Raw genomic sequence first — 21,699 nt, 5'->3', positions numbered from 1 at the left:
AGTTTATAAAAATGTGTTCAATGGATTGTAGTAATTGAAGGTGTTTGAATAGTATCGAGTTTTTTGTAGCAAGGCTATCTACAGGAAACAGTCATCGAGAAGTTAAATGACTTAAGAGAAGGTACATGGAATTACGTACATACCAGGGCGCTGGTGACAGATGAAAACATTCCTTGCAAATTGGAAAAGCCTTTCTCACAACAGACTGTATCTTGCTGGGACTCCCTGGCATTTCTCCAGATGACTCACACTGTGTTATGCCAGAGCCCTTGGGTGTGGTTATGGAGATGCTGATGCTCAGCTGTGAAGTAGATTTCCCCTGGTGCAGCTCAGAAAATCATTCACCTCCACATCCCTTCTAAATGCTACTGTCGCTGCCTAAACAGAACGTGTATTTGTATTCCCCAGCCAATACTAGAATACCTGACTTGGAAAGTCACACTATTAGCTAGCTGAAATAGAAGCTCTGTCATAGCACATTTGTATATATTTTTAATCAAAGTTCTAATTTTAATAATCTTATACATAAGTAAAATGCAATGATATTTTTGTTGTTCACCTCCATGAACCTTTCTTGTCTCTTAGGATACGTTGATATTGGGCTAATTCCGAAAGGTGCAAGGGGAATCAAAGTCATGGAAGTTGCAGAAGCAGGAAACTTCCTTGCTGTGCGAAGCAAAGACCCAGAAAAATATTACCTGAATGGAGGCTTTATCATCCAGTGGAATGGGGAATACAAAGTGGCAGGCACGATATTTCAGTATGACAGAACAGGGGATCTAGAAAATCTGACTGCTCCAGGACCCACCAATGAATCAGTATGGATTCAGGTAAATAGGGGATGGCCATGGAACTTGCTGGGTTTGAATGGCAGCAGAATGTGCTAAGGCTCTGAAGCTGAGGCTGGAAAAATACGTACATTTTTATATAAACCAGTCTAATAGCATGCCATCTTGCAAAAATGAAGTTGAGCTATTTTGGAGAGAAATAAACACTTTACTTTAGAGGGTTGTTCATTCTGCCTGAAAATATATGTCCAGTGTCACAGTCCAATGATTATTAGAAGCTGGTATAATCCAGTGCTGCCACTAGGATAGGGATCCTTCCATCTGTAGTTTGTCAGTCCTTTGCCCAGACTTCCTTGCATCTTGTGCCAGGTTAGACCAACATGTGGCTGTGATGTGAACCAGGCTCACTTACTGTTTATCACAAAAAGGAAACTGCTGTCAGGCTGTGAACAGGGAGAGCTGGGGAAGGCTGAGAGCTGTGACAGCTTGCACTGACCAAGAAAATGCAGCATTACATAGGTGGACCTTTATGATTTGTGAAATGGATCCTTTTAGCATCCATTGAGATTGCTCCCTTTTGTTTCTTTTTTGTTGCTTTACAGATTCTAACTTAAACATAACCAGCTTCTGTTAATTCTGTAAAAATTTACACTTTGTTCTCTATCTTTCCTGGCTTGTTTACCTGTGTATCCACCATACAATTAGAAGTATTAGGGGTGTGATGGTATCCACTTTCACACTTTGAATGTGTGATGAGAAGATCAGATCTTCACTGTCAGTAACATGGTCAAGGAAACAATTAGGATGAAGAGTAGAAGTTCATTGCTGAAGACTTTTTTTCCTTGGTGATCATAGAATCAACTAGGTTGGAAAAGACCTTTAGGATCATCGAGTCCAACCGTTGTTTCTCTTTTTTCCCTCTCATCAACAAATTGTGAATTTCTTGTGTGGCTCTTCTTAACTGCAATTTTCCTTCTTAAACCAGAAACACTGAAATTAATATTCAGGAAGTGTCTGAATAAAGTCTGAAAATTTCTGACCTAGTAGTTGTTTTGTAACAGCTATGTCAGAAGGGTAGGGAAATTATAATTTACAATGGTGATAGGCAATGGCTTTTAATCAGCAGCACATCCAGGCAGTGGCCTGGATGGTCTTCGCCTTATCTTTTCCTACAGTCGATAGGATACTAATTATGCTGACCCACTTACTCCTACTTACTGCTTGCAAAAGTGCATGAGAAACAACTGTGTCTTACTTAGAAAGATACACGTATGCCAATGTCAGCGCATGAATGGAAGTTTTGCCAGTCTGCTTTCCTGAACTCATATTAGGCTTCAAAATGGGCTGCTTTAAACCTTGCTGATTCTTCTGTTTTCGTGCTTTGGAAGCTTTGGGCCAGTAGCTTATTAATATCATAGGTAATTAAATAAACCACACTCTTTTTCTAGCTACTTTTTCAGGAAACTAATCCTGGAATCAAGTATGAATATACTATACGTAAAGAAGAAAGTCATGAGAATGAGATTGAAGAGCCAGAGTATTTTTGGCAGTATGGAGACTGGACAGCCTGCAGTGTTACATGTGGAAGAGGTAATTCTTCACTTCCTTTTTCTGTTTGTCTTCATAACTGGCAGATCTTATCTTTAAGTTATCCAGACAGCATCCTCAAAGAGGTTAGGTTCTTTAATCTGCATCTGGTGGGAAATCCGATCACATGGTCACACTAATATATTTTGGCTTTAAAATAAAATGTTATTAAATCGTTTAAGGCAAATAGGTTTCTCTGATACCTGCTGTGACATTCTCAAACTCTGACAACCAAAATGAAAGACTACAGTTTCCTCATAATTTGTTGTCAATATTGTTCACAGTAACCCTGTTTCCTAGCACTTACTGATCTATGACCTACTCTAGTTTCCCTACTGAGTCTATCCAATATGTCAACTACAAAAAATGTTCTCCATTTCTGTCCTGCCTTGATAAGCAGCAGTATTATTTTGGCATTTCTCAGTAAGTATTTTCTTAAAATCAGTCTTGAGAACTTACATGTCTTTGCCACTCTCAGTACAGGGGCTTTGGAACAGCTGCAGTTATAAGTAGTTCTGTGCACCATGTTAAACCAGACAACCAGTGACAACCATGAAGTAGGATCTGAGAACAGGTCCAGAAGTTTGCCTTTGGTAATAGACTGCAAATGCGAGCAGGAAAACTTTATTTAAAGTAGTTAACAGACCAGCGAGATGAAGTTAATGCTTGCAGTAGATCAATAATGATAAAAAGACTGATGGTTTCTTTATGAAAGTTAAAGGTTTTTATCCATTCTTTGCAGGAATGATGTTTAAAAGATGAGAAATATGTGTGTGAAAGGAGATCTGTGCTTGGGGGGAAGAGATTTCAGCCTCCCATCTGAACTAGTTCTTAAGTTTCACAAAACGGAAGAGTCTTGGAGATAGGATGGGTACCTTGTGCTTTTACTGTGTGAAAACTGTACAGAACAGGAGAAGATTAATGTTACAGTCATTGGACATACAATACAAAACAAGCCTTTTCTCTTTCTAATGATAGGGTGTTGCCAGTGTTTTTTGATAATTAGTGCTTTCATTAACTACTTTCCAGAAGAAAAAGACAAACAAATGTAACAAATCTCAGTGGGAATCTAGAAGCAGTGTTGATTACAGGAATAACAATTTGTTAATCTTTCCTGTCAGAGAAGACACTATAATAATATGATTTCAGTAGTTTGAATAAAGGGCATTATCTGCCCATAATATTAGATTAGAAGAAGAATTTTAGAATAATAGTGTAAACTACCCCATTCCAATAGCATTCCTGTATTATAAAAATAAATATATATATAAGGCATATTACAAAGATGTTTGTACATCCATGTATATATGTGTTTGTGCAGATATTTGTGGTGGGTTTTTGTTTATTTGGAGGGTTTTTTGGGTGTTTTTTGTTTGGCTGTTTGAGAAGAGTCTGTCACAAAACAACATGTGTGTTCTGTTTAGTGGAAAAAAGCCAACGTTTTATTTAAATAGGTACCTAAACCAAGTGTTTTCCTTAATTGCATGTTTTAGTTCTGATACCCAGTTGTGAACAGGGTTTAATGTAACAATTAGCATGAGAACAGAAGCAGGGGAGGGAGGGAGGGAATCTTACTAGGCTGTTTATTATGTTGTTCTGGTGGAGTATTTTGGTTTTGGGTTGATTTGGTTGGTTGGTTGGTTTGTTTGGGGTTTTTGTGGGTTTTTATTTCTTTGTTTGGGTTTTTTGTTTTTTTACATTAGCTGCACTTTTCCCAGAACTGTTTCTCACTGAGTAAATTGTATTCCTATGTACTACCTTCTTGCTAAAGAATTGTGTGACTTGGCTTTTATTTCTAACTGCCACATGGATTACTTAAAATAATGCAGGATATGTTTTGGGGTTTTTTTCCAGTTTTTATTTAATAAGTGGCTTCCCTTGTTTGCTGTCTTTGCGTTCTTAATAAATGTTTCTTGAGCACATTGGCTTTTGCTTTGCATAAGCAGAAATGATATGTTTCAGGCAAGATTGTGGACTTACCGGCATGAGATGGCAGGGGAGCCAAGAGGTGCATCATAATTCAAAAACAGCACAGAAGCCTTCCCAGTTCTCTGCATTCCTTCATGTACAGGAGAAAATAAATTAATAGACCCTTTGCTGTCTTTCATCTGAGATGCAGACATTTCTAAAAGTAACTGAACAGGTCTAAAGGAGGATGTAATCTGCTAATATATGATGCAGTCAGGGTATTGTCACTTAACTTCCTGCCCAGAAAAAAGGGAAACCCTAGCACAGAGCTTCAGTGCATCACTTGAACTGGGGGAGCTCTGATATTACGGTCTGTCTGCAATTTTCTGCAGGTACCCAATGCTTAATCTGGTGTATTCTGGGCTGACTGAATGTGGACCAGCAGTGTTGTTGTCATAGTAGCTAGGCACTGAATCTGAGCTAGGTGGCCCTCCTAAGCACCACACTGGTGTAGAAATGCAGAAGGTTTATGGCTGAATGGTCAGAGCATAAACACATCAGCAAAAATACCTGGAGCAGCATGCAAGCTGCATTTGAAAAATGTTACCTCTTCATCATATGGAAATTTGGAAACTCTAAATTTAAAGTCTTGCTACTTTTAGCAGAGAATATGGGCATAGTAATGATTTTTGACCTAGAACCAGAAAATTTCATACAGTTAAGCATTATTGTGTTCAGTTCAGTTTGGGGCCAAGAGGCAGAATAAGGGCAGAACTAAATGTCCCCAATGTTGCTGGATTAAGCAAAACTTTTCTCTGACTTCCACAGAATTTCCTTCCGACTTTGAATGATGAGATTGATTTTATCTGAACGTACCCTCTGTTTAGATTCAGAATTTATTGCTGTTGGCAGTAACAGAGCAGTAACAGTACTGCCAAATCTCAGGCATTTGAAGAGTTTTGAAAGGTTTGTGAGAAAAAAGTGTATTGAAGTAGACAAGATCATCTTCTATGGGTGTGCTGCATGACAAGTCTACTGAAGACAAGCCTGCAGTGAGGGTGAAGGAGATAAGAAAAGTTGCATTTTTTCAGTCTGAAGTAAAATAACCTTCAAAGAATTTTGCCATTATCATTTGGTAAATAATAAACCAATTGTTTCTCAGGGTAAAAGGGTGGGCCAAGAAAAGTGAAACTTGAACCTACCTAAAGATTCAGCATAGGGCCTCTCATCACAAGTGGTCAGTATGGCAGCAGTAAATCCAAGGGCACTTTGGCCTATTGTAGCCACAGAGATCAGGAAAACACAAACAAATGCTTTCTGGAGCCAAGAGAGTGAAGCTAAGGGGGACAAATGGGACTACAAAATGGTCTTTTTCAGGAAAGCCTCATCTTTCTTAAGATAAAAATTACGGTTTTAGCCCTATGATACAGCTCCTTATTCAAGGGAAGTGTACCTGGAAAAAGTCCCAGTGATGAATAATGTTTTTGTAGGGTGAAGCTGTCCCTTCTTGGAATTAACCCAGAGCAGCTCCCTAAAGATATTTTCCTAAAGATTCTTGGTCTTTTGCCCTGACCCATATCCTTCCCCAACTCCATTGCAGCTGAGAAAGAGAAGGTGCAAATGTGCTTATGTTTTCCTTAATTTCCTTCATCTGCCCCTGTCTTCTGTAGTCTTAAAGAGTGTCTCTGGCCATTCTACAATAACACCATTTAACAGGGAAAAAATACTGTCTGGAAAGTCAATGTTTTCTTATAATGCATGCAGGGAAAAGGAGAACACATTGCAATACCTGATATCCACTTGCAATGTAGAAGGTGGTTTAGTAATTACATTGCAACCCATTTCATGGCAAACAAATGCTGAAGGGGATATTTTATATTAAAAATCATAAGCCTTGCTGTGTCCTCACTGTAGGGCAGTTTGACTCTCTGCCTGCCATTCACTTTATGCAGAAGGAAATTGCTTTGCAGTTGGTATGTGAGCACACCAGACAGTGTCTTGCAAACTGCTGCACCGTCTGGCTGAGAGCCTGTCCCTCCAGAGCCTACTGTCAAGACAGCAGTGTAAAGCCCTTAAACTGTTTTTATAGGAAGATTGACTTAAATGTTTCCCTGAGTTTTTTTTCTAGACCAGCTACCCATTGTTTTTTATTTAAATAATGTTCCATTAGAAATAATGAGTCCTTCATCCTTCTCTAAAGGCTTTAATCATGTTTCTTAGAACTAGCTTTGAATGACATTAAACGTAACAAGAAGCAAAGCACGGCACAGATGCAACTAAGGGAGATCATATTAGGCAATCTCAACAATGTATTTCTCCATAGATAGCATCAGTAATTGACAAATTCTCAAAGCTTTGCAAAAGGATTTAACTGTAAGATTTGTTTGGGGGTTGTTATGTGCCATCTAAATCCTTCGCAACTGTTGTCGGGCTACTTTGCAAAATTACCTCCACGTGTTCCTGAACTGAAATGTACTACCAAACTTGTAGCATTGATTTTAGGAAAAAAAAGGTCATTATCTTTTCCTTTGGTTTTATGGGTCTAAGTTTTTTAACACTGAGAACGTAAGGGTTGGCTCTTGCATTGTGTGCATAACTTGTGCTTGCACTGAATAGAATTTGTTCATTCAAATACAAAGTGAACTCCTTGCGGAGCATCTGATTTGATGCACAACTTAGATAATTATGTGTTCAAATTAGTTTTAAAATCAAATACTCTCTTTTGCATACACATTTTGTATGGTTGCTTCTGATCCTTACTTTCTATTCTACTCAGTCTTGCTTTTGCCCAGACTGAGGCTATGCAGCCAACAGATTTCTAATCTCTGTTTCAAAAACATTCCACACCCAAATAATTTTAAACTTGCACTTTTTTTCCCAAAGTAAGAGAGAAATCAGGAGCCCGGTGGGTCCACCTCCCATCTGAAAAATCCTGCATTAGAGATGAATTACTACAGAGAGGTACCACTTAATACAGCTGTGATGGTACACTTCTCTGTAAAGAAAACATGGGTGTGGGAAGGACTACAAATGACTGCTGAGGCGAGTAGAAATGAATGGGATGTTCCCACTCCAGAGGAAAAAGCAGGATCTTTGTAGTGGTATAATGACCAAGAGACAGTGTCCTGATGAATACAGCCAGCACCTTCGTGCATGCAAAACAGCTGTGGACTAGTTAGCACTGAGGTCAGAGAGATGTAAAAGAGATGAAGGGAGGAAAACAGCTGCCTTCCCAGAGCCATACAGAAATGGTGTTACTGATTTTTAAATAGATCGAGAATTTTTAATCTGTGACTTAAATAGGATATTACACATTTAAGTTACATAGCTCTGTAAATGTTTAGTAGGGCATGGTCAGTGCAAGATGACTGGTTTTCTACTTCTGCAATGTTTTCTAGTTCAACTTGCTCAAGATGAAAAGAAACAAGTGTTTCGTTACGTCATTCTGTGTATAACCACATATATGTGTGTATCAGTATGTGCATATAGGATTCCTCACAGCTTTTTGGAACTGAACTGTACATAGTCATAATGAAAAAACTGTGTGTTTATAGCTTATTTAAATATGTACATCCATTCCAGAACTTTCCAAATTTTGAAACCACAGTTGGAGTTCACATAACTTCCGTAATAAAAATTGTGTGAATAAATTAATTTATGGATGCCAGCGATCAGCAAATATTTTACGAGAATGGACTGCCTCAAAACAAAACATTTGCAAAAGTTTATAGTGGTTTTAAAGTGAGTTACAGCAGCTGAAATGACACTAAAACATGTATCAAAGCTAAACAGTTCTCTTACTTGCGTTTGTAACAGCAACAGATCTTGATTTTGAAAGGGGCAGAAACGTAATTCTGTGAACTGCTTTGTTTACAACTAGCAGGAAGGTTGGTAACTATTCCAGTTACATTTTTCTTAGCATAAAAGAAAGCACTGCTCCCTGGGAGTCCTGCACTGAACAAAAAAGCTTTCTGCTGCTTGAAGTCGCCTAGGAATAGGAGGGTGCCATGTCCAGCCACGCTGCAAAGTCATGCAGCTACTTCCACATAATCAACCCTGGAGCTTGGAAGCTTCAGCGAAGGGTATTAATGGAGCACAGGTCTGACGTCCCTTAATCCTCCCATGTAGTTGAAACTAATCCTTGCTTTAGTTAATCAACCTTCATGTGTGATTAGAGGAGTCTCAGTCATCAACCCCCATGCTTTTGACCGTAATTGTCTTACATGTCTTGGTCATAAGTATTAAAGTACTCTAAAAGCTGTAACATTTCCTCACATACCTCATGTCCTAAGGTGCTAAAAAGAGGGATATTTCCATCTGCTTCTGTGGAATGACCCAAATATGAATTAAAGTTTCCTTCTGTGGTGTTAAGGCCTTTTTCAGTAATATCTTACTGCAACCTTTTCCTTCACGCACACAGTCCATGCTTGGTTCTCCCACCACAAGTTACCTCTGTTGCTAGCTTTGGATTTCCTAGAATTAGAGTTGATATTCTGGTTTTTCTATATTTATTTTTGTACATAGATTGTTAAATTTTTAAGAGGAAAGAAAAATGGAACGCTGTAAAATTGCTTAAAGCAAAATAGCCCTAATGCTAGCATGAAATTTTAGGAAATATATTTTAATTGCCATTTTTGGTGTCCTCGCTTCATCTGGGATGGAGTTAGTTTTCTATCACAGCCAAAGCCAGGACATATGGGGACATTGCTGTATAGAGGAATATGAATAAGTATATGTTCCTATTCCTCAAGTACTATTATCTATGGATTACTGTTCTTAGTTTTGCTCATATAGTCCAGTCTGTATTCTGCTTAAACAGTCTTCCCAGAAGTACAGAAACACCAACAAAACTACACTTACTGTGAATAGCCTGATGCTGCTGTGTTGCCTATTATCTGTGGGTAGTCCAAGAACTGTTCATAGCTCTTTAAATCTGCTTCAGATCCTGCAGGAGCCCTTTTTGAGGCTGACAACTAAATTGAGATTCAGGAAGATGCTTTCTATGAGCTGTCTGATCCAGAATAGCTCTGTTAACTCCTTTTCAGCTATATTAAAGGACATTCATACTTGCTTTAGTTCAGGCAGTCAGCAGCACTGACTTTGAGAGCTGTTACTGTATTCTGGGATGTGGAGTATGACCAATGTGTACTCCCATCCTTGAGGATTTCTGCAGCAAATACCCAGCCTACAGGGATTACTTTCCCATTTTTTGTGTCTTTCTGTTGCAGGGGTGCGGCGCCAGATTGCCCACTGCATGCGGAAGGGAAGCGGAGCCATCAAAAACTCCTTCTGCGACCCAGCAACACAGCCAAACGGGCGACAAAAGAAGTGCTATGAGAAAGACTGTCCACCCAGGTAACAGATGCTGGGAGGGCTCTGGTAGAGTTAAATAGCAGCCTTATTCAAAGGAAGATGTTGTTTGTAGTCGCAGGTTAGTGTGGTGTCTATGGGTGAGAGCTCCCAGTCATTTCAGAGCAAGATGGCAGAAACCCAGTAATGGACAAATTAGGAGTGAGCTGCTCTAAGAGGTTTCTAATGTAAATTACTGAACAGTCTGTGCTGGGAATGGCCAAGATTGCTCTCTGATCTGTGTGGGTAGTATTTTTGTTCAGTTTAAGTGCAGGTCTTCCTGAAAACTAAATAGATTTTTTTCTTATTTTGAAAATTGTACTCCTGTCTTAGCTAAAGTGATAAGGTATTACTGTGTATACCAATAACTAACTTGCAGAGAGGGGTTTTTTAAGCCTTTTGATGCTGTTTTTCCTTTTGTGGGTTTTAATACTCATTTGTCCTTTTTGTGAGGGAGGATGATTGGAAATGTCCACTTCTGTAACTAAATATTTTACGTTCTCTATAACTATTATTATTTGGCATCTTTTCATCATGTTCCCTTATTTTTTCTTTTCAGCAAAATGCAGCTTTCTTTATTCTGTGATCACATGGGAATCATGTTTCTATTCCTGTAACATTATTTTAATTTGTCTTCAGATCTGTTTTTTCTGTTCTGCCATTTTAGTGAGTAGGGTAAGGAAGGCCAACCACAGCAAGCGTTTCAGGTGACATCTTGTAAAATAGGTACAGATTTGCGGAAGGAATCAATATTCGGTTTACTTTCATGCTTTAGGTACCAGAACATCTTCATTTGTTCTTTTGTTGTCTTCAGAAATTGTTTATATGCTGTTTGCAATGGTATATGAGTCTTTTTCAAATAATTCTAGTTAAATCAGAACCAAATCAATGTCATGACAATGGTTCCCTTACAGTGTGTTGTGTTACATTTGCCAGCAATGAATTTCATGAAGCTTTAATGTAAAGAATTCTGCATAGATGCTGGTTTAATTAGTTGTTTCCAAGTATTTTCTCAATAGGATATGATGCCTGCTCTGGGAATTGCATCTTTGTGCTTGCAGCCTCTAAAAATGACTGTTAAAAGCATAAACTACTATCATTTCATAATTCTTTGTACATTGCTAGGAAATCAATTGATAATAGATAAAATTCTTAACTAGTTGGCTAGTTAAGAGCGGAGGCTACCCACGTACATGGGGGTGGTTTTTATTTATAACAAGTATAAACTGTGCTAGTTATGCCAAAGTTCCAAATGAGCTCAATTTATCCCATTTGTTCTAAGTGACTGCATTATTCAGAAAGTACTCATATGAAGCTGCTGAAGACCAAGTGTTCTGTAGAGAGGTGGCTAAACTCTGTGCTAGAGTTCAGGACAGTACTGTTAAACACAGCACTGCAGGGGACCCTTGGTTGCTGCTGCAGCCACGAAACTCAAACCGAGAGATGATCTCACACGTGCCAGCAGTGAACCAGGTTCATTATGGGAACATCCTATCTAAAAGAAGAAGGAAGTTGTTCTTGCATAAACCTCCCTCCTGTGATCTGCTAAATTCTGCTGATGGAAAACATGCAATGATGAATATAGGTACTAAATTGTAGTGAATATAGCCACTAAATCAGAATTAGACTATTTATCAAACAGTAGCTACAACTAAAAAATAACATTACTATCATGTTTGCGACTCTCACAAATTGGATCTTATCTCATTAATCCATTTCAGGAAGTTAATTATAAACTGCTTAAGTGACAGGCTTCTGAGAAGTTCAAGTCCTAACATGCTTGTTTGTTAGGTGGTCTGCATTTATTTTTCCCTCACTTCCTACTAAAAGAATCTGGTGCAAAACAAGATATTAAAAACGTCACAAAACATGTATGTCACATGTTGACTCGGAACAAAACGAAGATGGCTGAACAGCTGAGAGTTAAAATGTCATACAACCGCTCAAGTAAAACTTCAGTCATATTGCTTAGCTAGAGTGCAATGAGATAGTAGCATAAACATATGCTTTTTTCCATGTTATGCTATGGAATATGGTTTCCAGTTACATGTTTCTTTGGTAGGCAGGTGTTTAGCATTATGAGCATTAATGATAAAAATTAATAGATACTACTTGAAGAAAAAGAGTGAGATTTTAACTGCTTACAGTGTTCTGAACAAAAGTTTTGCTCTCTCCTTAAAGAAAATTGTCTGAAGCATTTTTAAGCTGACTAACCACTTAAACAGAGTAACCATGAATAGATAATCTTACAAATACTTGGCATCTTCTGGGTTTTATCTGCTGTTACTGTATTGTCCTGGTTCCAGACTACTTAGTAGACTCCCAACAGCATAACTAGAATAGGAAGTCTTGATTCTGTGAAATACACAGAGTGAAAATCAGTGCCCAGTTGGTATGTATCTGCTGTGCCATAGTGAAAGAAGACAATTCCCTCAGTTGTGGCATACTACAGTGGGAGAGAGGGAATATTCAACCCCGTAGGCATGAATATAACAAATACTTTCAAAATCCCATGCTACTTTTTCAACAGGTTCCGTACCTCATTCAGCACACATCATCTAGCTATAGATAAAGACTTTATGGACAAGGGTGTTCGGTCCTGGCTTAATTGTTACAGACCTTGGTAACTCAGCATATGGGGAAAAGAGATATGGCTCATTTAAGGCAGCTTGAGATGCCACCTGAAAGAATCAGATTTTCTGCCTACCTCAGTTCCAGGCTGGACTGCAGAATAGCTGAGCACTCACAGCTGCATCTGAAGACTAACTGAGGCTATTTTTAACATGTGCTCACACATATTAATTACCCAAATCAAGCATTTTGCTTGCTTGTTTGTTTGTTACCATAATCTTCCCATGCTATGCCTGCCTGTGGAGATAAGACAAGTCCTGTCACTTTGCAAGGATCAGGTGATGCATTAATATTTAAGCAGCACTCAGTTGCAGTAGTGGTATTTAACCATCAGGAGCCAGAGGTAGGAACAAGTGCTGTATGGCAACTCTCATCAGGCTTCAGTTTCTACCAACTGTCCCAGTCTCTCACCAGCATCAGCGCATCTACCCACTAGTTTTCTTCCCCATATGCTTTTCTTTGCCAAGCATCCCTCTATTATATGTGTGATTTAAAGAAAGCCTTGTTTATAACCTGCTCAAAGCTAAGTCTATCTGGCAGTGCCCCCTTCTCTTTAGGTTACAGCTGGGAGATCCTACAGCTTGATCATTTCAATTTAGAACTTGCATGTTTGGATCTCAAATTGCCATGTCAATTCTGGATGTGTGTTCAGCAGTCACCTCCAGTTTTGGCTATGCCTTTGCAGTGCAAGGATATAGCAGAAGTGCCAAGATAAATAGAGGTGCGCAAAGCAGGTGCAGCTCCCTTCTGTGTGGTCCAGGACCTGCTTTGGGGCATCCCATACCAGGACAGAAAAAAGGGGGGTAGATGTTCTGCCAACCATGTCTTGCCTTTCTTAACTTTTGGCTGGGATGCTGCAGTTTGGAAGTCCTTAGTGCAAGGGACCATGGAGAGACAAGAGTGCGTGTGCTTCCATGTTAATTTTCTCATGTGTGAGTGTTTAAGGCACATGCGTGTACCCTGGAATGGAAATGGGAAAATGCATCATTACAAACTCCAGATACTGATAAGAATAAGCTGTCAGTCAGACCAAGTTTTTTGAAGTATGTATGGTCAACATGGTGTTGGGCAATTAACTGCACTGAATGAGGAAGAACTCTATAGAAAAAGTCACATGACTAAATGTAATTTAAGATTGACCACTATAAAGGCACAATAGGATAAAATCTTAACTCTGGGATTTCCTGACTTAGGAGCACCTTACTTTCTTCAGTGACTTTAAAAAATGTTTTGTGTGTAGCAGTTAATTGTACACCATTACTGCTGATCAAGATAGGTTCTGTAATAAGCTCTGATAATTTACTGTTAGGGGTTCAGTATTTAAACAAGAAATAATAAATAAACCTAAAACCTCACTTAGAGTCATTTGAAAATGGAGAAGGAGGGGGTGTCATCTTATCATGTCTATAGCCTGAAATATGTGATCTGGTTCCAATAAAATTAATAGGGCAATTCACATACTTCCAAATTGCATTTGTGCTGGAGTGTCAGTAATTTACAAGATACTAGAGTTTATAAAATTGGAAAGAAGATGCAAGAGATGAAAACAACCCTGAAATTACTTGATCCAGGTTGTGGTAATATATTTTTCTCTTTTTTATTGATATGTTCTGCTGAGGTGCACTCACTTTTTCTCTTTAATGGCTTGTTAGTTTTCCTCTGCTGTTTAAAGAAGCCTGGAAGATCAAGATACAACCCAAAGAAAGGCAGGAGAAGGAGAAAAATAAATTGTTCTTTTATTACAGCAATGTCCAGAGGCCTCAGCCAGGGTAGTGGTGGCAATGGGCTGCATTCTAGAGCATACAGCAAAACAGTCTGTGCCCCAAAGGGCTTCTTGGGTAATTTAAAAGGAAACACTGTGTGTATACGTAGCTAAAGGGAAGGAAGGTAGGTGTAGGTACCTGGGAGAAGACCAGATGGTTGCACAAATGAGCTGTGTGCACAGCTTGATTGCTCTGAGGATTTTTTTTAATGAATAGGAATAGATATCAGTGTCTTCCACATCAATGAGAGCTCATTACAACCAAAGAATAAATTAATCAGGAAACAGAGAAGGAACATGGAAACTACAGAGGAAGGCGGTGAGGGATTGTCAGCAAAGTGAAGAAAACAAAATCTGTTGTAAAACTGGATGTCGAACTTCGTATTTATCAGTATGAGATTATTTTGCTCTAAGTTCATTGACTTTAAAAGGAAAAAAATACAATAGAATGGTGTTGGTTGTAAGCCAAAAGCAATTTTTTCCGCCTTTCTGTCTAGAAAGGTGTTTTCTAAATATGTCCTTGTTTGTTTTTCAGCATAAGGCTTTATCACGACCTGCTTAAAAACTCAGGGAAAAATAATAATGTCTAGGAGCTTTTGGGGCTTAAAGTTACAGCTGGGCCAGATTTTTTTATAGAGCAGCTGGAAGCTATGTTCGTGCCTAGGGCATTCTGAACTGGAAGGAAAAAGACTATTCTTGTTTGGTTTTGTAGGACTTTTTTTAAGTGCAAATCTTTATGCAAATGTCGCAGTTATTGCCAGTGCTTCTAAAATAGTAGAAACCCGTAAATTTTTTCCCTCCTTTGTTATCATGGAAGGCAGGCATGCAGATATTTGACCCACTCTGTGTCAGCATGAGAAGAAATAGGTGGGTGAAGCTGTGGAAAGATGAAGGTAAACTGAATATAAAGGGCATGACTCTTGTCAGTAAGGTGTTTGGCATTGGAAAATACTGCAGAAGAGGAAACATCACTCATCTAGTGATTAATGTTAGACATAGTATGCTACAGAAGACCGTCTTTAATCAGGAGAGAGATTCATTTTTACTTCGTGAAGGAACAAAGTACAAAAAAGTCCATGCTATTGGAGATCCAGAGACTAGGCCCAGAGGTGCAGTGCTGCAGGGCACTGATCCCATGTGGGTGCACACAGGGTAAGTTTGACTAGCTTGGTTTTTGGGGCTGTGTGCCTTGCTGCTTCTCCTTCTGGAAGTAATACAGGATCAGTTTGAGCACTTCTGCAATACTGGCTGCATAGATATGTGTGAGGGAACCACCTTCTTCACTTCTGTGCTATCATTACAGACCTTCCAGTGATCCTTATTTGTTAACTCTTTCTGTACTGAGGTAGCAACAATAAACAGTAAATAAACTAAACTTGGTAGCAGTTCCTCAAATTTGGCTTGAAAGACCATTTACTCAGTGGATTTTTATATATTGTAAAAATATAATACTTGCTGCCTGCTTCTGTCTGAGAATCAGCATATTGCAGTCATTGTCTGGGACAAGGCAGATGGGAAAGCTTGAGTGACCTGGACTTAAGAGGAAAAGTTAACATCTGAACCCAGAATTTAAATTGCTGTTTGTTCTTCTTGTAATCTCTGACCTTATCTATACTATGCTTATGATGAATTGTTTTCTGATGTTTCTGACCCCCTTTTTTTCAGATGGTGGGCAGGAGAATGGCAGAAATGTTCAACCACATGTGGCCCAACAGGCCAGAAGAAGCGAACTGTTCTTTGCATCCAGACCGTGGGATCTGATGAGCAGGCACTGGCTGTTACAGAGTGCCAGCACCTTCTTAAGCCAAAGACCCATCTGTCGTGCAACAGAGATATCTTGTGCCCATCTGACTGGACAGTGAGCAACTGGACTGAGGTATATTTATGTCAACTGTAACATTGAACATTTTGGGGTTTTTTTTGGGTTTTTTTTTTCAAAATTACCTATTATACTCAGCAATGATCTGATCTCTTTTTGCCTTTTTTTTTTTTTATGGTTAGCATGTCTTAACAAATCCATTGTGTGCAAAAAAACCCTGCCCTATTTGCTGAGGACCTTAGCAACTGTGGCAAGTTAACTGTTTCTAGGGATTTGGCTTGCTGAGCTTTTGGGACTGTAAAACAGAAATGCTTGCATTGCTAAAAAGTCTGTGTAGTACTGATTACTGCTGTGGATTAGATGGGGGGCGGCTGTGTCATGTCTGTAGGTCTACAAAGAAGCATTTTTACATTCTTTACATTCATATCTCTTACATCCATAGCTCTGCTGGTTTTGCCATAGCATGAAAGCTTTTTAATTCTAGTATTAATCTGAAGCCCTAACAATCACGAGAATGCCTGTGTATCCTGAAGAGTTAATTAAATATTGTGCAGTTATTTCACTGGCAGCTGATGAAGTGCAGAATACAAGGTCATCAGAATGATGACTGCAATATACTACATTTATTTAAATATACTGCAACATATTTTACAGTGTCTGTTAGTAGGAAACACTTATTTGATGTGCTTTGTCATGGGTTTTAATTTGTGGAAGTGCCTCATGCTTCTTAGCTTTCTTCTGATTAGGATGCTGGTATCTACAGGGGTTTCACATCTTCACTTTCCATTGAAGGCCAGGAGAGTTCAGGATCCCCAACATGTGGAGCAGTCTACATCCCCATGAAAAATAAAAATGCACCAAGACACTTCTTCTGGAGCAGGAAGGAGTAGGGTTTGAGTCATGTGACATTTTAAATTATTTTATTCTGATTCTGTATTGTAGTAAAATTTGTTCATGGTTCACCTCACAAATTTTAGTTTAGCTGTTAGTGTAGCTGACAGTCATGACGACGAATGCACAACAAATAATTTCCATTTGAGGTGTCAATAAAAATGAAGTTTACTAAGTTCTTCAAAACTTCCAAGACCAGTGATATGGATGCATGAGTCAAACCCACCATTAGCAAATTCGGTGAGGATACCAAATTGGGGGAGTGGGGTGTCTGTTGACTCTTTTGAGGGACAAGATGCCTGGCAGAGGGATCTAGATAGATTGGAGCAATGGGCAATCATAATGGAATGAAATCTAACAAGTCCAAATGCTGGATTTTGCACCTAGGATGGAATAATGCCAGGCCTAAGCATCTATCAGGAGAGGAGTGTCTGGAGAGCAGCCCTGCAGGAAGGGATCTCTGGGATGCTGGTCAGCAGCAGGCTCTGTGTGAGTCAGCACCGTGCCCCAAGAGGGCAAACCCCGTCCTGGGGTGCATCGGACACAGCATCACCAGCCGCTCAGCAGAGGTGGTTCTCCTGCTCTGTTCAGTGTTGGTGCAGCCTCACCTGGAGCACTGTGGGAGGGCTGGGACCCACCATTTAAGAAGGATGTGAAGGTGCCTGAATGTGTCCAGAGGAGGCAGCAGAGCTGGTGACAGGGCTGGAAGGAACGTCCTGTGAGGAGTGGTAGAGGGCTCTGGGCTTGTCTACTTTGGAGGAAGGAGGCTGAGGGGTGACCTCCTTGATCTCCTGCAGCTTCCCAAGGAAGGGAAGAGGGGGATGCTGAGCTCTGCTCTCTGGTATCCAGTGATAGGACACGTGGGAATGGTTCAAAGCTGCACCAGGAGAGGTTTAGACTGAACATCAGGAAGCATTTTCTGGTCAAACACTGTAACAGGTTCCCCAGAGAGATGGTCGATGCCCCAAGCCTGTCAGTGTTTAAGAGACATTTAGACAATGCCCTTAACTTATGGTCACCCCTGAAGTGGTCAGGCTGTCAGCCTAGGTAATCACTGTAGGTCACTTCCAACTGAAAATATTAAGTTTCCTTTTTGGAAATTCCTCTCCCTTCTTTCTCCCAGCTCTGTTTCTTCTTTTACCAAACTCGCTGTTCCTGAAAGCCGGTTCAGATAATGAACTAGTAGAGTTTTGTAACAGTATTAATTCTGTTTATGCTGCTCACAAACCCTCATGACTGAATGTTGATTGTTTTGTGAACTGCGTGGACGCTGTGTTTTAACTGCCTGTGAAAAACCAGACTTGGGATTACATGGCCAGCAGTACAATTATATAGAAATGGCATGCTATTACAGAATATAGCTGGTGCTCCTGTGTCATTGGTTTGTGTTTGCAAGTTACTGACAAAAATTAATAGAAATTGGGAGGGGGGAGTATAAGAGAGACTATTTCACCTGCAGAAATGAAAGTATTGTCAGGAGACTATTAACTGCAGAATGTTCTTTCTTGCTGAATGTACTGGAGAGATTTTACACAGGCATAACTTCCCTCTGAACTTATCTGGCTGTTAGAAAATCATTCTATATTTTATAAGCTGAATGTACTTAATTAGGCAGAAAATTAGGATAGAATGTTGTAGCTATTCTGAAATACCTTTTTAGTACTTGGCCGTAGTCTAAAGCAGAGATTTTCAAAGCTAGTTCTGGAAGACAGCCATTACCCCAAAAAGTTAATGAGGTTGGATGTTCCTTTTAACTCACACAAATGCTGATCTAAATCATCCAAGTGCCAAAGTCTGACAAGATAAATGTATTTCTGTGTAAGCAGCAACATAGTCAAATGCAGCTCATGTAAACTTGCGTAGTTCTGAGTACTTTATACAGCTGAAAGTGCAAGGAAGACAGAACAGCTAATGAACTTACCTACTCTGAGGTTACTTTGCTTTCTTCCCCGCTCCTTTTTCTGCAGAGCTGAAGTTATTTTACAAGTGTTAACAACAGACAGTGTCTCAGTAAAACAAGGTCACTGGGGTTTCTACTGCCCTGTGACCTAGACTAGCTCTAAAAAGGATTAGATATCCCAGGGGCTTTAAAATGCTGGCAGTAGGAGTATTCGTCACTTCATCACTTAAGCACCTGGTTTAAGCTAGCTGAATTAGCTGGTCAGGCTTTTTCACATCCTAGGAAGACTTCCTCCAGCCTGTTGCATTTAACATCTCCAGTCAGCCAGCCTTAACACCTCAAACCAGAGAAGTGTATTGAAATCTTCCCAAGTCCTCACTGGAGCAACAGCTGGTGAAGGCATGGCTGTGCCTGTGGGGCTGAGGGTGAAAAACATCACAGAAAAACTGCATCTCCTTAGCTTCCAGCACCCTTTATACAAACAGTGCTCCCATTTAAGTAGAACCCAGATAGAGTAATTACTTTCAGTAGTCTGTAATTTAGGAGAGACGTACTAGCAGCCCTGGCATCATGTAGTAGTTGCACTAAGACTGAATGAAAAATCCATTTCATAAAATCAGTAAACATCTGTGAGCTGCTGGATGATCACAGCAGATTTGTGGCACTTTTTGTAGCCAGCACTGAGCCAGTCAGGTGTGTTTTTGATGGCAGGTTTTTAGTCTGTTTTTTATAATGCTGGTAGAAAAGGTACTGGCTAAACAACTTTTATGATTCACTGAAGAAATAAAATTCTAGCATATTGCTTTCATACTTTGTGTAGTCTTTTTTCACTGCTGTTTCCCCAGGGCAACATTTACTGTTCTAAAAGTTTGGAAAGAGCTCCATGATAGAACATCACTAGGATAAAGGGCTTGTTCCTCAGGAAAAGCTTTGTTATTGCTTATTTATAATGATGATTCTTAATTATAAACAGATGCCATTTGATACTTAGTTTTATTGTTATGTGCAGCAGAATAAAAGGGGAGATAGCAATAATTCTGTTTTGTTTGCAGTGCACAGTTACTTGTGGTGGTGGAATAAGGACTCGTAATGTCACTTGTGCCAAAAATAACAAAGAGCCTTGTGATACTTCCAAGAGACCGAACTCTAAGGCCCTATGTGGTCTCCAGCAATGTCCTTCTGCTGGAAGATTTCTCATACCCCCACTGGCACCCAGAAGAGGAAAGATTATCATCAGAAAAAAACCTACTAAGCCCAAACAGAGTCCTTCTCGCAGAGTACCCATGCCAAGCCCAAGGTCCCATACAACAACAAAGGTACCCAAGCCTGAAAGTGTAACATCCTGTTTGCCTACATCCTCTGGTTTGGGTAGTGTCTCAGAAGAAGAAGAAGGAACAGCCAACAGAACATTACAAAATAATTTTGCTGGACCAAGTGATGTTTACAATTATCCAGTTGTTTCTACTGAAAATAGTTCATACCAAAATACTACTTCATGGCCTTTTCATAATAGCTTAAGTACTGCAATTATAAAGCATGGTGAAAATATTTCTGAAAGTGAGCCATTTTCTACTGTAGAGAGTGAGGTGCAAAGAAGTGAGGACACTCCCATCTCCTCTTTTACCAGTAATCCAAAAGTAACTTCCAGTTATGATTACTTAACTGAAGAATCTGAAGACATGGATGGGTCACTTGGAGGCAGTGGGAAAGCGATTGATCTCCTTTATGGCACAGAACTCAATCCTGAAATCAGAACCAGGAGCACAACCCTGCATACTGGCTCTTCTGTCCTTCAAAATGAGAGTGTGACTTCACAGCCCCTGCCGGCATCTCCTCATCAAGACCCTCCTACTCTCCTTCCTGTTAGCAGAGCAGCACAAGGGTTGGCATTTCCAACAAGAGCAAATTTTATTGGACTGCAAGTACTAGACCCACAAGCATCAGTTACAGCAATGCCCACAGTGTTTGGTCACATACCAAGAGATCAGACTGACAACAGAAGAGAAACGAAGCTGCCTGAGACACTAACCACCAGCACACAGTTGTCAGCTCTAGAGCATGCTCTCAGGAACCAAAGTGCAACATCTGAGGGTGCTTTAACCAATGTCAAAGAAAACAGCCACCTGATAACATCCAACAGTTTGCCTGGTGATGCCTACTGGATAGTAGGCAACTGGAGTGAGGTAAGTTATTTTTAACTCATAAGAAGTAGAGGGTGTGAACTGCTGTCTGAACCACTGCTGAGGAAATAAAGCTTCTTAGTTTGTTACAGTTGTCTGAATTGAGTGTCATACATTTAGATGCAATGCTTGTCACAAAAAAAATAGGTAACTTGTAATATCCAATATTAGATTGCTTATGCAAAATATGTCTGTATTTACGGATTCTGGAAAACTATGCGTAACTGGACACTGACATTTTCTCAACTGAATGTTTCCAAGTCGACGGGGCCTGATGGGATTCATCCCAGAGTACTGAAGGAGTTAGTTAATGTTGTGGCAGGACCCCTCTTGACCATCTGCCAAAGTTCTTGAGAATCTGGGGAGGTTCCTGATAACTGGAAGCTAGCCAGGGTTACTCCAGTGTACGAAATTATACTTCTGTCAGCAGTCCTGGTCTAGTGGGCAGGTCCCAGGGGACTGGAAGTTGGCCAGTATGATGCTTCTCTACAAAAAAGGCAGAAAGGAGGACCCTGGAAACTACAAGTCTGACAGCCTGAGCTCCGTGCCAAGGAAAGTCATGGGCCAAATGATCCTAAGTGGGATCATAAAGCACATGCGGGGAAATGGGGGGATCAGGCCCAGTCAGAATGGGCTCATGAAGGGCAGGTCCTGCTTGACCAACCTGATCTTCTTCTACAACAAGGTGGCCCGCCTGGTTGAGGAGGAAAGGCTGTGGACTGTTTGGACTTCAGTAAAGCATTTGACACTGTCTCCCACCGTATTCTCCTGGAGAAACTGGCTGCTCATGGCCTGGATAGGAGGATTCTCTGCTGGGTTTGAAACTGGCTGGACGGCAGAGCCCAAAGAGTGGTGGGGAATGGTGTGACATCTAGTTTGCAACA

At 40.0% G+C, this 21,699-nt stretch overlaps 1 protein-coding gene across 1 annotated transcript in view; it reads left to right on the top strand.

Annotated features, from left to right (window-relative positions):
- Nucleotides 1-585: 585 nt before the first annotated feature.
- LOC104407450 (A disintegrin and metalloproteinase with thrombospondin motifs 12-like) overlaps nucleotides 586-21,699 on the top strand; it is a gene marked incomplete at its 5' end in the record, with an annotated part of 33,587 nt that continues 12,473 nt past the window's right edge. Inside the window, 5 exons of the mRNA XM_010016744.1 lie at nucleotides 586-830; nucleotides 2,237-2,378; nucleotides 9,512-9,638; nucleotides 15,691-15,901; nucleotides 19,688-20,818. Of these exons, the coding sequence (XP_010015046.1) occupies nucleotides 586-830; nucleotides 2,237-2,378; nucleotides 9,512-9,638; nucleotides 15,691-15,901; nucleotides 19,688-20,818 (1,856 nt within the window). The remainder of the gene's footprint in view (nucleotides 831-2,236; nucleotides 2,379-9,511; nucleotides 9,639-15,690; nucleotides 15,902-19,687; nucleotides 20,819-21,699) is intronic.

This window comes from Nestor notabilis, unplaced genomic scaffold, assembly GCF_000696875.1.
Source record: "Nestor notabilis isolate BGI_N333 unplaced genomic scaffold, ASM69687v1 scaffold5256, whole genome shotgun sequence".
Taxonomy (NCBI): domain Eukaryota; kingdom Metazoa; phylum Chordata; class Aves; order Psittaciformes; family Psittacidae; genus Nestor; species Nestor notabilis.
This window is presented reverse-complemented; position numbering and strand designations above follow the sequence as displayed.